We start from the raw sequence: 14,847 nt of genomic DNA on the forward strand, positions 1-14,847 counted from the left end.
GAAGATAGTACAGTGTTTTCAAGTTGCCCTTTCCTTAGTATGAGATGTAATTAAGAAATAGAAGTTAACAGGAACAGTGGAGGTCAAGATAAGGTGTCAAAGACCAAGCAAAATTTAAGTGAGAGATGCTCATAGAATTGCTAGAGAGGCAAATCAGAACACCCATTTGACTGAGAAAAACCTTCAAAAAGATTTAGCAGACTCTGGAATTGTAGTACATTGTTCTACTGTTCAGAGACGCCTGCACAAATATAACTTTCATGGAAGAGTCATCAGAAGAAAACTTCTCCTGCATACTCACCATAAAAATCATAGGAGTATGCAAAGTAACATCCAAACAAGCTTGTTGCATTTTGGAAACAAGTCATGTGGACCAATGAGGTTAAAATAGAATTATTTGGCCACAATTATCAAAAGGTATGTGTAGAGAAAAAGGGGCACAGAATTTCAGGAAAAGAACATCTTGCCAACCAGTAAGCATGGTGGTAGATCAATCATGCTTTGGGGTTGTATTGCAGCCAATAGAACAGGGAACATTTCACAGGTAGAGGTAAGGATGGATTTCAAGAAATTTCAACAAGAAATTGAAAAGAGGATGACTTTTACAAATGAATAATTAGTGATGAGCGAGCGTGCTCGGAAAAGGTGTTATCCGAGAACGATCAAGTTCTAAAAAGAGCTATCTAACAGCCACGAGACATGCAGACTCACTCATCACTAATGATTCCCAAACAGAAGTCAAAATCTACAATAGACTACTTAAAAGGAGAAAACTGAGGATTTTACAATGGCCCTTACTGTCCCCAGATCTGAACATTATTGAAAATCTGTGGCTAGACCTCAAAATAGCAGAGCATGCAAAACGACCCAGGAATCTCACAGAACTGGAAGAATATTAAAAGGAAGAATGTATGAAAATTCCTAAAAAAATTGAAAGACTCTTGGCTGGCTACAAAAAGCGTTTACAATCTGTGATACTTTAAAAAAAAGGGGTGCTACTAGTTACTAACCATGCAAGCTGCCCAAACTATTGCATCTGGTTGCAATTTTCCCTTTTTGTCATTTGACAAAACATTTAACATTTTACATTTAAAATATAAAAATGAATATATATTTTTGCCTACAATACAAAGTAAAGCTGTCATCTTTAACTTTAGGCCTTTTAGAGATCACTTCATCTTCAACTTGCTTAACTATTCACAATAACAGTAATTTTGACCAGGAGTGCCCAAATGTTTACATGCCACTGTAGTTTTTCATAGACATCAGCTCTGTATAACCATACGTCCATCACTATGCATATGCAAAAGGCTGTCAATCAGTGATGTGCAGGTACGGACTGGGGCTGAAATTCAGCCCTGGCATTTGAAATCATACAGGCCCATGTTGTCCCCGTCCCCAATAACCAGATGGGATATATTACTAACATTACCCTGGATGGAGGAAAGGAAGATTCACTACAAGACCAATATTTCTAATGATACTCGTGGCCTGCTGAGGTAAGTGACGGAGTGACCGGCTTTGTGCTCCGTCACAACTGTTAAAGGGAACCTGTCACCCCGTTTTTGAAAGATGAGATATAAATAGTGTGAAATAGGGGCAGAGCTGGGCTTTACATTAGTGTCCTTTTGGTGCCTTTATTCCCCCGGGATGCTGCTGAAATACCTTTGTGAAGTGTCCGTTTTGTCCTGTCAGTCAAGTTGGTCAGGTCGAATGGGCGTTGTAAAATAGCGGTTCCTCCCCCACCTCATGCGATTCCCTGCGAAGTTTAGTTCCGCCGTTGGCGTTATGTTTAGCGCTTGCGCAGTGAATTTGCCTCCGGCGCCTGCGCATTATGTTTTGCCCATCTGTGGGCAAAGCATAATTGACATCATTGCGCATGCGCGGGCCTTCACTTTAGCCGGGGTGCCCCGGAAGTTGTCATATCGGCAAAGTGTTATTCTGGATGCCGTATCTCATCCCACACTGCGAGCGTAAGGCAGGCGAGCGATCTTGGCACAAAACTTACGCTCGCAGTGTGGGATGAGATACGGCATCCAGAATAACACTTTGCCGATATGACAACTTCCGGGGCACCCCGGCTAAAGTGAAGGCCCGCGCATGCGCAATGATGTCAATTATGCTTTGCCCACAGATGGGCAAAACATAATGCGCAGGCGCCGGAGGCAAATTCACTGCGCAGGCGCTAAGAAAAAGCGCAATCTGTGCTATTCACAGATCGCGTTTACGAAAGACAAGCCGAGAATCAGGGGGAGGAACCGCTATTTTACAACGCCCATTCGACCTGACCAACTTGACTGACAGGACAAAACGGACACTTCACAAAGGTATTTCAGCAGCATCCCGGGGGAATAAAGGCACCAAAAGGACACTAATGTAAAGCCCAGCTCTGCCCCTATTTCACACTATTTATATCTCATCTTTCAAAAACGGGGTGACAGGTTCCCTTTAACAGTATGGGTATCTTGAGAACATTGATTCTGTTAACAGCATAGCACACAAGGCAGCCCATGACCAGACAGGCCCTTCTGGCATTTGCCAGAATTGCCAAATGGCCAGTCCGGCCCTGGTGATGTGGGTGGGGTTATACCGGGCTCAGCATTCAGGGAAAACTTTTATTTGCAGCACAGAAAACAGTGATTGAATCAAATCTGCAATAAGTAGCCCACATCATGCTGCTCTCTGATGGGTGGGAAAAACCTGGTGACAGATTCCCATTAAACTGCCTTCAAAGTAGTTTTTCCCATCTCAAACTGTTGGCATGGATCTATGCAGTCACTTAATGATTGTTGGGGTTTTACCTCTAGCACTCCTCTGATACTACATATGAATGACCGAGCGCTGGCTGAAAATAAAATGCTGTGCCCTAGCAGTGGTTCAAAAGGTGGAGTTCAATAGAAAAAGGTCAGCAGTAGGCCAGCACCTCATGAGATGGGAGACCCTTTTCTCGGTGGTTTCAGATCCTGAAATACACAGAAGCATTCATTGCCTAAGAGGTGCATGCTTCATTAGAGCACGGTGAGAAAAAAAACGGATCCCCATAATACAATCATTCGATCCATGACCAAGCACTGCACCTACGAGTAACTGCTTCAGAGCTAGCATTAGCAACTTATCAAAGGGCCGACATTTGTTTTCAGAAGGAAATATACAGGAAAAGGTGACAAAAATCCAGAAAATTGCCATATATCTGATATGTGCTCCATGATGAATGTACTGACTGGTTATCTAGAAACAGGAGGACAGCAACCATGCAGACAGAATGATACTGAATAGTTACATCTGAGATAAACATGTAGCCAACACAAAACAAACCGAAATATAGGGAACGAGCGGAGGCTAGAGGCAGACACAGACTGCAGACAGTATTGGGAGATGAGCACTTTAGGCCAAATATACCGAGCTATATCAGAGCAGAGGGAGGATGGAAAGAAGCATCACATGAAATGGCAGAGAAGAGGGAAAATGAGAGGAGAGGGAAGAAACAACGTCACAGAAGACTCGCTGTCATTGGCAAAGCCTATGACTCATTCACTGCAGGATATGAATGAAGACACCTCTTTATTGAGCCCTCATTATCGCTGCCGAGGCCGTTCTATCCTCCTGCCGCCCACACGCCGTCTTCGTGTTGGGGAACAAAATCCAACCCTCCCCCTACACGGTGAAGCTATCGGAACATTAAAGTGATACCAACACCAAGTGCACCTTAGCGCATAGGTCAATGATGGGGAAAGTTTGTACCAGGGGGTAATATAATCTGCCAAATCTAGGGAATGTATATTATTAATCAGAATGATGACATGCCAACAAGCAATGATAGGACATTATTTTGTGACCATATATTTATTTTCTCTTTTTATTCTGAGGAATACCTTTTACAGCAACTTTACAATGTCTCAATTGAAGGTGTTCTTCTACTTTTCGAATACAGTACCTTGCAGAGTAGACTCCTCGGTCACTGTTGTTTGCAGGCCGACAATTTCCGTACTTTGCCCCCCGACGTGCTAGCCTTGCGCTGGGATGCAGAGCTTACTCTCCTTTCTGACTTTAGTTGGGTCTCTGTGCCGTTCATACATAGCTGTTTGGTAGGTCCAGTGCCCTGTGTCTGTGCAAACCTGTCCTCCTCAGCCACCTGCCCTGATGCAGGAAGAAAAGATACAATGATCAGGTGGATTCCATAAAGGCATTGGAACAAATTCTTTGGCTTTTCTGATGATCGCTTTCAAAGAGACAATTCTTTAATTTTCTATGAAGTATTTTCTATTTTCATTACCTAACATCTGAATATGCCAGTGAATTGTACCCCTCTCCTGTACTGTATACGTATGATATTTTCAGGATCCATTTCACTTTCAGAATTTATGGCCGTTTGCCCATACTGATTTTCCATGGATATCCTTTTGCATGGATTTTTTTTGACTAACCATGCACAGTGGTGGGTCCTAAGCTACTTACTAGAATGTGTTTTCCCCCAATCAGATGATCATTGCACCCTTATTTCTTCCATTTTTACCTTTATTAAATAGGCTGGTACATTATTCGACACTTCTAAATCTTTCGAGTCACATGACAAGTCTGATCTACTTCTACAACTTCAGTTGGATAACATTAACTCCATGTAAGAGATGGCACCTAATACGCAACCCATTTTAATTGCAGTGATCATGAATGCAGCACAAAATATACCTACGTACACGTGTCCCATACATGAATACAAGTACATCCCAGTAGCTTGGCAGTGACGGTTTTTTACTTTAACCCCTTAGGGTACGTTCCCACGATCAGGATTTGCTGCTGCATATTTAAAAAGTGGCATTGAGGAATAAGTATCCTTAAAGGGAACCTGTCACCCCCAAAATGGAAGGTGAGCTAAGCCCACCGGCATCAGGGGCTTATCTACAGCATTCTGTAATGCTGTAGATAAGCCCCCGATGTAACCTGGTCCGGTCCGATGAGCGTCGCGGTCCGGCGCCTCCTAGCTTCATTTGATGACGTCCTCTTCTTGTCTTCTTGCAGCGGCTCCAGCGCAGGCGTACTTTATCTACCCTGTTGAGGGCAGAGCAAAGTACTGCAGTGCACAGGCGCCGGGAAAGGACAGAGAGGCCCAGCGCCTGCGCACTGCAGTACTTTGCTCTGCCCTCAACAGGGTAGATAAAGTACGCCTGCGCTGGAGCCGCTACAAGAAGAGGACGTCATGGAAAGAAGATAGGAGGCGCTGGACCCGGACCGCGACGCCCATCGGATCGGACCGGACCGGGACCGCCCCTGGGTGAGTATAATCTAACCTTTATTTCTCATCTTTCAGGTTACATCGGAGGCTTATCTACAGCATTACAGAATGCTTTAGATAAGCCCCTGATGCCGGTGGGCTTAGCTCAGATACGATTTTTGGGGTGACAGAGTCCCTTTAACTGCCACTGTTAAAAGGCGTATCTGCGGTTGTTAAGGGGTTAAAACAGATAGTCTTCATTGACTTTATAATTCAAAACAAATAAAAAAAAAACATTACACATAACTACGACCCCCTTTTTCCTTCCCTACCCCGCTAGAACAACTTGTGTACCACACATCTCTTCAATAAAAACAGACATCATAATTCCGGAGACAGTAAGTTATGTAATATTACCAATATTTAACCAGCCTATTGTATTATAGTGTGTAATTCTGTAGATAAGGGCCCCATGAACACTCTCCATGGGTAACCAAAGGCACATCTCATTTGTTAGACAATTATATATTTACCGTAAAAATATTCGATCCCAAAGTCGTCACAGGTTTACCGCGACAAAGAGGAGCCAGAAGACCGCAGTGTCTGATTTCTCCTACTCTTGCACTGATTAGAAGCACTTTACCTTCACATTAAAGTTTTCCTGCATTAAGACTCAGCTGTGCACGGTTAGCCACTCCTATACAAACTAGGCCCTGGCTAGCACTCTTTGTCAGAGGATGCTTACGCTGCATGGCTGGATGTTGTTGGTTTATAGAAGGCAGTTGGTGGATTTATCTGTGACTGATGCTAGGTTTTGAGTTTGTGATTATTCCCTTTCTTCTCCTTTTTTCCCTTTAATCCCATCCTCCACTCCCCGATGCATTCCTCTGTTATATGTGTAAGGATATTTGTATGTTTGGTATTTTTCATTACCCATGTTTGTATTACCTTGATAGTCTGGTTGGCGTATTACGGTACACTTCTACTTCCCTCTTCCTTGGGTGGGGGAAGGGTACAGACTGATGGCAGATTCAGGAGCTAAGGCAAGTTATGCAGCCCCAGCATCTTCCCCATCAGAAGTAATCTGGGAAACCGGGCGATCTAGGGCTCATCTAGCGTTAGTGACAGGGAAGGAAACCCTGGTCCCAGGATACCCAGCAACAGAGTTGTGACAATAGTAGTTTAAAATTTGCTAGCCCTGGTGTCTTAAACCAACTGGGTCATATATTTTCCATCTTGAAGGGGTCTACCTCATGTAACAAACATTTCTTTCCATGAGGATATTAATTTTATTATTAAGAGTACGTGTGGGTGGATTTACCGACAAATAGAATATGGCAAAATAGAATATGGCAGTTCATTTTCTGGCAACATATGGAAGTCTAGCGATCGTCATTTTCCCTGTTCATCAATGTACATTTCATCTGCATACCCCAAAATACATATTCTACAAAATATCTCTCATACCACAAGGAGAATTAAATTTAAGACCATAGTCCAAAACATCTGTAATCATTGGTAAGTCCACATCATGTGCATAAGTCCTACTTCGTCTACAGTACATCTAGGGACATATGGAGTCTGATCTCAAACTGGCTTTAAAACATCCAAAGTGGTGTTTTATATACTCTATAAATAACATAATTGTGACAATCTCTTAGTCACACTAAGAGATAACTTGGGAATTAACTGCAGAATTTAATCACATGCCTCATCTGGAACAGGTCCAACGTCATTAACCCACTTTGTTGTAGCACTTAGGGGGTACCTAATAAGGTATGTGTTTAGTAGGTTTTTGTAAATTAGAGATAAACCCTTTGGTATTTCTTTGTGATGCTATTATGTCTAACATTGTGACAGGGATACCACGACAGAAAGGAGCCAGAAGGCAGCAGCGCCTGATTGCTCCTACTCCTGCACTGATAAGTAGCACTTCTTCGTTTTAATGGTGTTTATTTCTTTTAGCATGACAGTGGTTAATCAGCCATGTTGGAAAATATCAGCTGAGCTCAGTTAGCCACTACCATCCTCTTTATAATCTGGGTCTTGATTCAAATCTATGTCAGAGCTAGTATTTGCTGCATGGCTTAGGAGGAGAGGTGTTCATATGAGAAGGAATTTTGGAGGAGTTTTCTGTGACTGTTGCGTGGTTTGTAATTGTGATAATTCCCTTCCTTCTCCTACTTTGGTTATTCCCCCGTGCTCTACTCTCTTGTGCATTCCTCTGTTATATGTGAGTGAATATTTATATAAAGTCCAAAAGAAGAAAAATGTCCAGCTCCACCGAATCCATGAAGATAAAATTTCTTTATTCACAAACTTGTAACATAGAGGGTACAAACTTCAGCACAAACCATGTGGGTGTGAATCTCAACGCATTTCTGGAGACTAAGCTCCCATAATCATGATTAAGGGAGCTTAGTCTCCACAAACGCATTGAGATTCACACCCACATGGTTTGTGCTGAAGTTTGTACCCTCTATGTTATGAGTTTGTGAATAAAGAAATTTTTATCTTCACGGATTCGGTGGAGCTGGATATTTTTCTTCTTTTGGACTTTATACGCTTGGACACAGCGGGTCCGTGCTCCCGAAGCTCAACTAATGCATCACGGGTGAGCTGGTTTATTTTTCTGAATATTTATATGCTTGCTATTTTCAGTTACCCTTTTGTTGCCTTGTTCTTCGGGTTGGTGTACTGCAGTTCACAGTAGCGCCCCTCTTCCGTGGGTGGGTGAAGAGGACAGACGGAGGGCTAACTCAGGAGATAAGGGAAGGGTGGCAGGTAATAGGGTGAGCTAGGGTACCCCTCGTGGTAGGGACATGGAAGGAGCCCCTGGTCCTGGGTCACCAGACAGGTGAGTCGTGATAAATACTATACCCGCCTGCACATATTTGGAGTTTGATTTACACTGAATTTCAAATACATAGAGTAGTTGTAGAAATCTATATAACATGTTATGTCGCAAGGGGTATTCTTCTTGAACGTTTTGAAAACATTTCCTTCTAATAAATGAACTAGGTTCCAGACCCCAACCTGTTGCCAGTAATCAAAACCTTGTAGGGAAAACAACTCTGGAATATTACTATTGTCCCAAAAACAGGGTAAATGTTCTGAAAGCAATGATGTTTCGTAACTGCTTTATTTTGTTCCATACCTTTTCATGATTGCCATTGTATAATATTTAAAAGAACACTTACAAAGTGTGCCCACCTCAAGACTGGAAAATAGTGAATCTTTCCCCACAATATGCTGAAGAACACTCACAACAGAATTGTTTATGGTGTTTTCGCCCCAACCTAATAAGTTGACTTTGTGATGCTAAATAGTACATCAACAGAAGAGTAAAGGTACCGTCACACTCAGCAACTTTCCAACAATCACGACCAGCGATACGACCTGGCCGTGATCTTTGGAAAGTCCTTGTGTGGTCGCTGGAGAGCTGTCACACAGACAGCTCTCCAGCGACCAACGATGCCGAATTCCCCGGGTAACCAGGGTAAACATCGGGTTACTAAGCGCAGGGCCGCGCTTAGTAACCCGATGTTAACCCTGGTTACCACTGTAAATGTAAAAAAAAAAAAAAAAAAAAACACTACATACTTACATTCCGATGTCTGTCACGTCCCCGACGTCCGCTTCCCTGCACTCCTCCAGCATCCTGTGTAAGCGCCGGCCGTAAAGCAGAGCGGTGACGTCACCGCTGTGCTCTGCTTTACGGCCGGCGCTGACACAGGATGCAGGAGGAGTGCAGGGAACCGGATGCCGGGGACGTGACAGGCACCGGAGTGTGAGTATGTGTTTTTTTTTTTTTTACAATTACAATGGTAACCAGGGTAAACATCGGGCTACTAAGCGCGGCCCTGCGCTTAGTAACCCGATGTTTACCCTGGTTACCAGTGAAGACATCGCTGGATCGGCGTCACACACGCCGATTCAGCGATGTCAGCGGGTGATCCAGCGACGAAATAAGGTGCTGGCCTTCTAGCTCCGACCAGCGATGTCACAACAGGATCCTGATCGCTGCTGCGTGTCAAACACAACGATATCGCTATCCAGGACGCTGCAACGTCACGGATCGCTATCGTTATCGTTGTAATGTTGTTCAGTGTGAAGGTACCTTTAGTCCCTTTAAATCCAATTCTCTCGGGTGTTGTACAAATGACTGGTGACTGAGGTACAATCCCTTCTGCCTCCATTTTTATATAAAGCCTTTCAAAAATGATGGCAAAGGAATTATTGTGCATAAACCTAGACTGATCAACGTGTATTATTGAGATCACCCTAGAAAGTCTGTGAACAAACTACTTGCTAAACTGTTAGCCAAGATTGGTCCATATGATGCCAGCAAGCTAGGGTCCTTACATCGTTTAGGTAATACTGCGATTATGGCTTCCTGCATGACAGCAGGTACTGACCCTCCTTCAAGAAATGAATTCTACACCTCCAACTGCATGGGAAATAATACCGCTTTCTATCTTTTGTACACCTCTTCTGGAAATCCATCTAGTCCTGACGCTTTCTCATTAGCTACTGCACTTTATGCTAGTTCTAGTTATTCAATATTAAATGGCTCATCTAATAGAGAAAACCTGGAGCTGTGGCTTAAGGTACCTTCACACATAACGATATCGTTAACGATATCGTTGCTTTTTGTGACGTAGCAACTATATCGTTAAGGAAATCGTTCTGTGTGACAGCGACCAACGATCAGGCCCCTGCTGGGAGATCGTTGGTCGCTGAGGAAAGTCCAGAACTTTATTTCGTCGCTGGACTCCCTGCAGACATCGCTGGATTGGCGTGTGTGACACCGATCCAGCGATGTCTTCACTGGTAACCAGGGTAAACATCGGGTTACTAAGCGCAGGGCAGCGCTTAGTAACCCGATGTTTACCCTGGTTACCAGCGTAAAAGTAAAAAAAACAAACACTACATACTTACCTACCGCTGTCTGTCCCTGGCGCTCTGCTTCTCTGCACTCCTCCTGCACTGGCTGTGAGCGTCGGTCAGCCGGAAAGCAGAGCGGTGACGTCACCGCTCTGCTTTCCGGCCGCTGTGCTCAGTCAGTGCAGGAGGAGTGCAGAGAAGCAGAGCGCCGGGGACAGACAGCGGTAGGTAAGTATGTGTTTGTTTTTTTTACTTTTAAGCTGGTAACCAGGGTAAACATCGGGTTACTAAGCGCGGCCCTGCGCTTAGTAACCCGATGTTTACCCTGGTTACCCGGGGACCTCGGGATCGTTGGTCGCTGGAGAGCTGTCTGTGTGACAGCTCTCCAGCGACCAAACAGCGACGCTGCAGCGATCGACATCATTGTCGGTATCGCTGCAGCGTCGCTGAGTGTGAAGGTACCTTTACTGAGGAAATTCTGAATCATATCTTCTGTATGCGGCACTTACGAAAAGTATAACTCTGAAGAATACGCCTCCAATTATTTAAGGATATCCAGTGTTGCATGTACTGCAGTACCATCTTTTGTTTGTTGACATGATATAAAGGAAGATTCTGTCTGTGCTGTGGCTATCACAGACAATAGATGTCTTGCCTTTTCTCCCATCTTCAAAATATTGCATTCTCTGAAGTAATCTTTCTTTCCGCTGCCTGTAATGTTACTTGTTTAAGCATTGTTTAAGTGTCATGGTGTTACCGCGACAGTGTGGAGCCAGAAGACCGCAGAATCTGATTGCTCCTACTCCGGCGCTGAGAAGAAGCACTTCTTCATTTTAAATGTGTTTATTTCTTCTGGCAGAACAGAGGTTAATCGGCCATGTTGGAAATCCCTGTGCTCACAGATGTGCTCGGTTAGCCACTCCATTCCCTTTATAATCTGGGCTCTGTTATTAATCCTCATCAGAGCTAGCATTTGCTGCTTGGCTAACAGTGGGAGAGGAGTTCATAAGAGGAGAGTTGGAGGAGTTATCAGTGACTGTTGCTTGGTTTGTATGCGTGGTAATTCCTTATCCTCCTCTGTTTTTGTTTATTACCTTACCTTCAAACTCTGGTGAATTCCTCTGTTATATGTCAGTGAATATTTTGTATGCCTGGAGTTTTCAGTTAACCCTTGTCCGTGTTGCCTTGTTTGTCAGGTTCGTGTACTACGGTGTACAGTAGCGCCCCCTCTTCCCTAGGTGGGGGAAGAGAACAGACGGATGGCTAACTTAGGAGATAAGGCGAGGGCGGAGGCCCCGGCATCGTCGCCATCTGAAGTATCCCGGGGAGCAGAGCGAGCTAGGACGGACCCTAGTGTTAGGGACAGGGAAGGAGCTGTGCCCTGACAGTGAGCAGCTTTCAGCCTGTTCTGTGCGGCTGGCGTTGGATCTATGTTCATTGCATTCTCAGAGTTCCTGAAACACCAATGCATCCTGCTGTTGAGTATGAGATTTAGCCACTAATATTTATTTTATAAAAATACCTCTAAGATAGGCCTTCATAGCTTCCCACACATATAGACTAGAAGCAGTATTTTTTTTATTAATCAGAAGGTATTCCTTCAGTTCCATTTCAACCAAAATGGGTTTAATTTCTATGTGGATCTGCAACATCCTGGAAGGATGCACAAATCCAGGGAGAGACAGAGAAGCAAATGTTCAGATAGAACTCTAGGACGGTATTCAATGTTGGCAATTAATCCTTCCTAGAGCAAGGTACATTTGTGACAAGGAAGAAAATGTAGCTAAAAAGCAGGAGTACTGATATAGGTCAGAATGATCTGAAGAAATCAATTAAGGCTATTTCTTGAAGTAAACGACTAAAAAGAGTGTGGTTAAATTCTATGTCACATTATTGACTTCATGTCTACTCCTATTCTGATAAGAATCTGGTATATCATTAAAATACCTTACTATTATATAAGGGACTTGTGAGAAGCTTTCTATATTAAGGGCCTTATGGTGGCTTGTGAAAGTATTCACCCCCTTGGCTTTTTAATTAATTTGTTACATTAGAATCTGTGTTTAAATAATCTTTGTAATATTTTTTATATTTGTTTTGTATTCACCCGTTTTGCAAGCAATTACATTTTCCCTGTCTCTGTTAATAATAATAAAAAAAATAATAATCTTTATTTTTATATAGCGCTAACATATTCCGCAGCGCTTTACAGTTTTGCACACATTATCATCGCTGTCCCCGATGGGGCTCACAATCTAGAATCCCTATCAGTATGTCTTCGGAATGTGGGAGGAAACCGGAGTGCCCGGAGGAAACCCACGCAAACACGGAGAGAACATACAAACTCTTTGCAGATGTTGTCCTGGGTGGGATTAGAACCCAGGACCCCAGCGCTGCAAGGCTGCAGTGCTAACCACTGCGCCACCGTGCTGCCCCGTGCTGCTAATGAAAACATGCCCACAACACGATGCTGCCACAACCATGTTTCACTGTGGGGATGGTGTTTTTGGGATGATGAGCTGTGTTGGTTTGACCTAGAATTTACCTTGGTGGTCAAAAAGTTAAATTTTGATATCATCTGACCACAGCACCTTCCTCCATACATTTAGGGAGTCTTCCACATGTCTTTTGGCAAACTCAAAAGGAACCTTACAATTTTTGTGTGTATATATAAAGGCTTTTTTTGCCTTCTCTTCAGTAAAGGCCACCTCTATGGCGTGCATGGTGTATTGTGGTCGTATGGACAGATGCTCGTGTTTGCTTGGGAACTTTGCAGCTCCTTCAGGGTTATCTTTGGTTTCTGTGCTCCCTCTCTGATTAACGCCTCCCTTTCCCTGGCTGAGAGTTTTGGTGATTGGCCCTCTTGACAGGCTTGTTATGATACCATGTGCTTTCCGATTGATAATTATGGATTTGATGGTGCTTCGGGGGTCATCAGAGATTGGGATTTTTTAATTTTTATTTATTTTTTTATAATCCAACCCGGACTTGTACTTCTCAACAACTTTGTCCCTGACTTGTCTGGAGACCTCCTTGGTCTTCTTGGTGTTGATTGGTTAGCGGTGCTTCTTGCTTAATGGTGTTGCAGCCTTTGCGGCCTCTCAGAAAAGGAGAGTATATACTGACAGACCATGTGACACTTACATTGCACACAGGGGGACTTCCTTTCACTAAGCATATGACTTATGAAGGTAATTGCTTGCACCAGAAATTTTCAGGGGCTTCATAGCAAAAGGGGTGAATACATACGCACATGACAATTTTCAGTTATTTGATCCCATATATTTAATTTATGCTTATATTTTTCTCACTTCACCAAATTAGACTATTTAGTGCTGATGCATCAAACACAAATCAGATTACAAAAATATTTAAAAACGTAGGCTGAAGCGTAACAAAATAGGCAAAAAGCCAAGGTGGTGAATACTTTTGCAAGCCACTGTAGCAACTTCCAGCATAAATAACACAAACAGTCCTCATGAAAAATAATGAAAATGTAACATCAAGATAACCATGACCTAAAGTGACACATGCTGCTTATCCATGAGGAAGGATAGATGAGCCACCATGCTGCCTAAACACGCATTTTTCATACATGCTTTCTCAAGGTGAAGTGTGAAGAGGTTGCCGTCCTGTCAGATATTTATACTGATTGTCAAAAGGTGCCAATTATATAACAGCACAGGGGCACCTCGGTCTGCGCCATTAGTGTCAGCTTCCGTCCGCCGACATCATAACGACGCGTGTGTCAGGTAATTAAAGCCCAGTGACGTCATTGAAACCTGTCCTGGCAGTTTTCAGGAAAATGACGCCGATCCATGAGCAAATTAAGATCTCGTCTCAATTACGAGTTGAGATCATGCGCCACCACTATTTTGATGAAGACCACCGGAGGTCAATCTGTACAGGTGCTGCTACCAGCTCAGTTTTACTGAAACACATTGTAAGATCAATCTGCGCAAGCGCTGCCCACAGCTAGGCTGGAGCAAATACAAAAGTTAAATAAGGAACAGGATAAAGACACCAGAGGCATCGGTGGGGCCGTGGCAGAGACGAAAACCCTTCCCACACCGATGGAAGGAGACCAAAACTTGTGATGATGATTTTAACACAACCAGTCTGGAGAATTCTTCACCGAATGTACTGTATGTATTAAATCAGTATAATAGCACCATTATGGCCATACCAGTAGTTTAATATGCATAACCCTGATGACATGTTCTCTTTCACAAGCCTAGGAAACATTCGGCAATCCTCCACAACCTGCAGCATAAAGCAATAATAACACCAATGTAAAGCAAAACTAAGATAATAACTTGATTTACCAGGAACTGTAAAGTCTTGAGTATAGATTATTTCATCCTCCAAGTCACACAGATCTTCATCCTCACTATACCCGTGTAGATCCTCCAGGTAAGGCACAACTGTCAAGCTTCTCCAGCGATCCTTGGTTTCTGAGCTAGGGGGAATGGGCACAAGGGGGTCCATCTGTGGGTGCTTCTTGCGGAACCAGCTGCAGGAAAGGGACAAAGAGTAAACATTGGGATTTAGGAAATAGGAGTTAAAAAAAAAGAAGAGTTACAGACATGTCTACCCTTACCTTTTCTGGAATTTGCTTAAATTTCTTCTGATACAAATTCAATACAACAAGACATGCCAGCAAAACCATTGTCAAGCTGCGCTGCACACCACATTCACCAGATATACGCCTTGTGACAGTTCATCGTAAATTGGGTTTTCTTTTTAGGCTG

The 14,847-nt window shown here is 43.4% G+C and overlaps 1 protein-coding gene across 1 annotated transcript in view; it reads right to left on the minus strand.

The window, feature by feature from the left end:
• The window catches only part of STK11 (serine/threonine kinase 11), a 117,652-nt gene that overhangs the window by 12,548 nt on the left and 90,257 nt on the right, over positions 1 to 14,847 (minus strand). The window contains exons 8-9 of the mRNA XM_069739885.1: positions 14,422 to 14,609; positions 3,935 to 4,137 (exon numbers count right to left, since the gene is read on the minus strand). Of these exons, the coding sequence (XP_069595986.1) occupies positions 3,956 to 4,137; positions 14,422 to 14,609 (370 nt within the window). The 3' untranslated portion in view covers positions 3,935 to 3,955. The remainder of the gene's footprint in view (positions 1 to 3,934; positions 4,138 to 14,421; positions 14,610 to 14,847) is intronic.

The sequence above is a fragment of the Ranitomeya imitator genome, chromosome 1, assembly GCF_032444005.1.
Source record: "Ranitomeya imitator isolate aRanImi1 chromosome 1, aRanImi1.pri, whole genome shotgun sequence".
Lineage (NCBI taxonomy): Eukaryota > Metazoa > Chordata > Amphibia > Anura > Dendrobatidae > Ranitomeya > Ranitomeya imitator.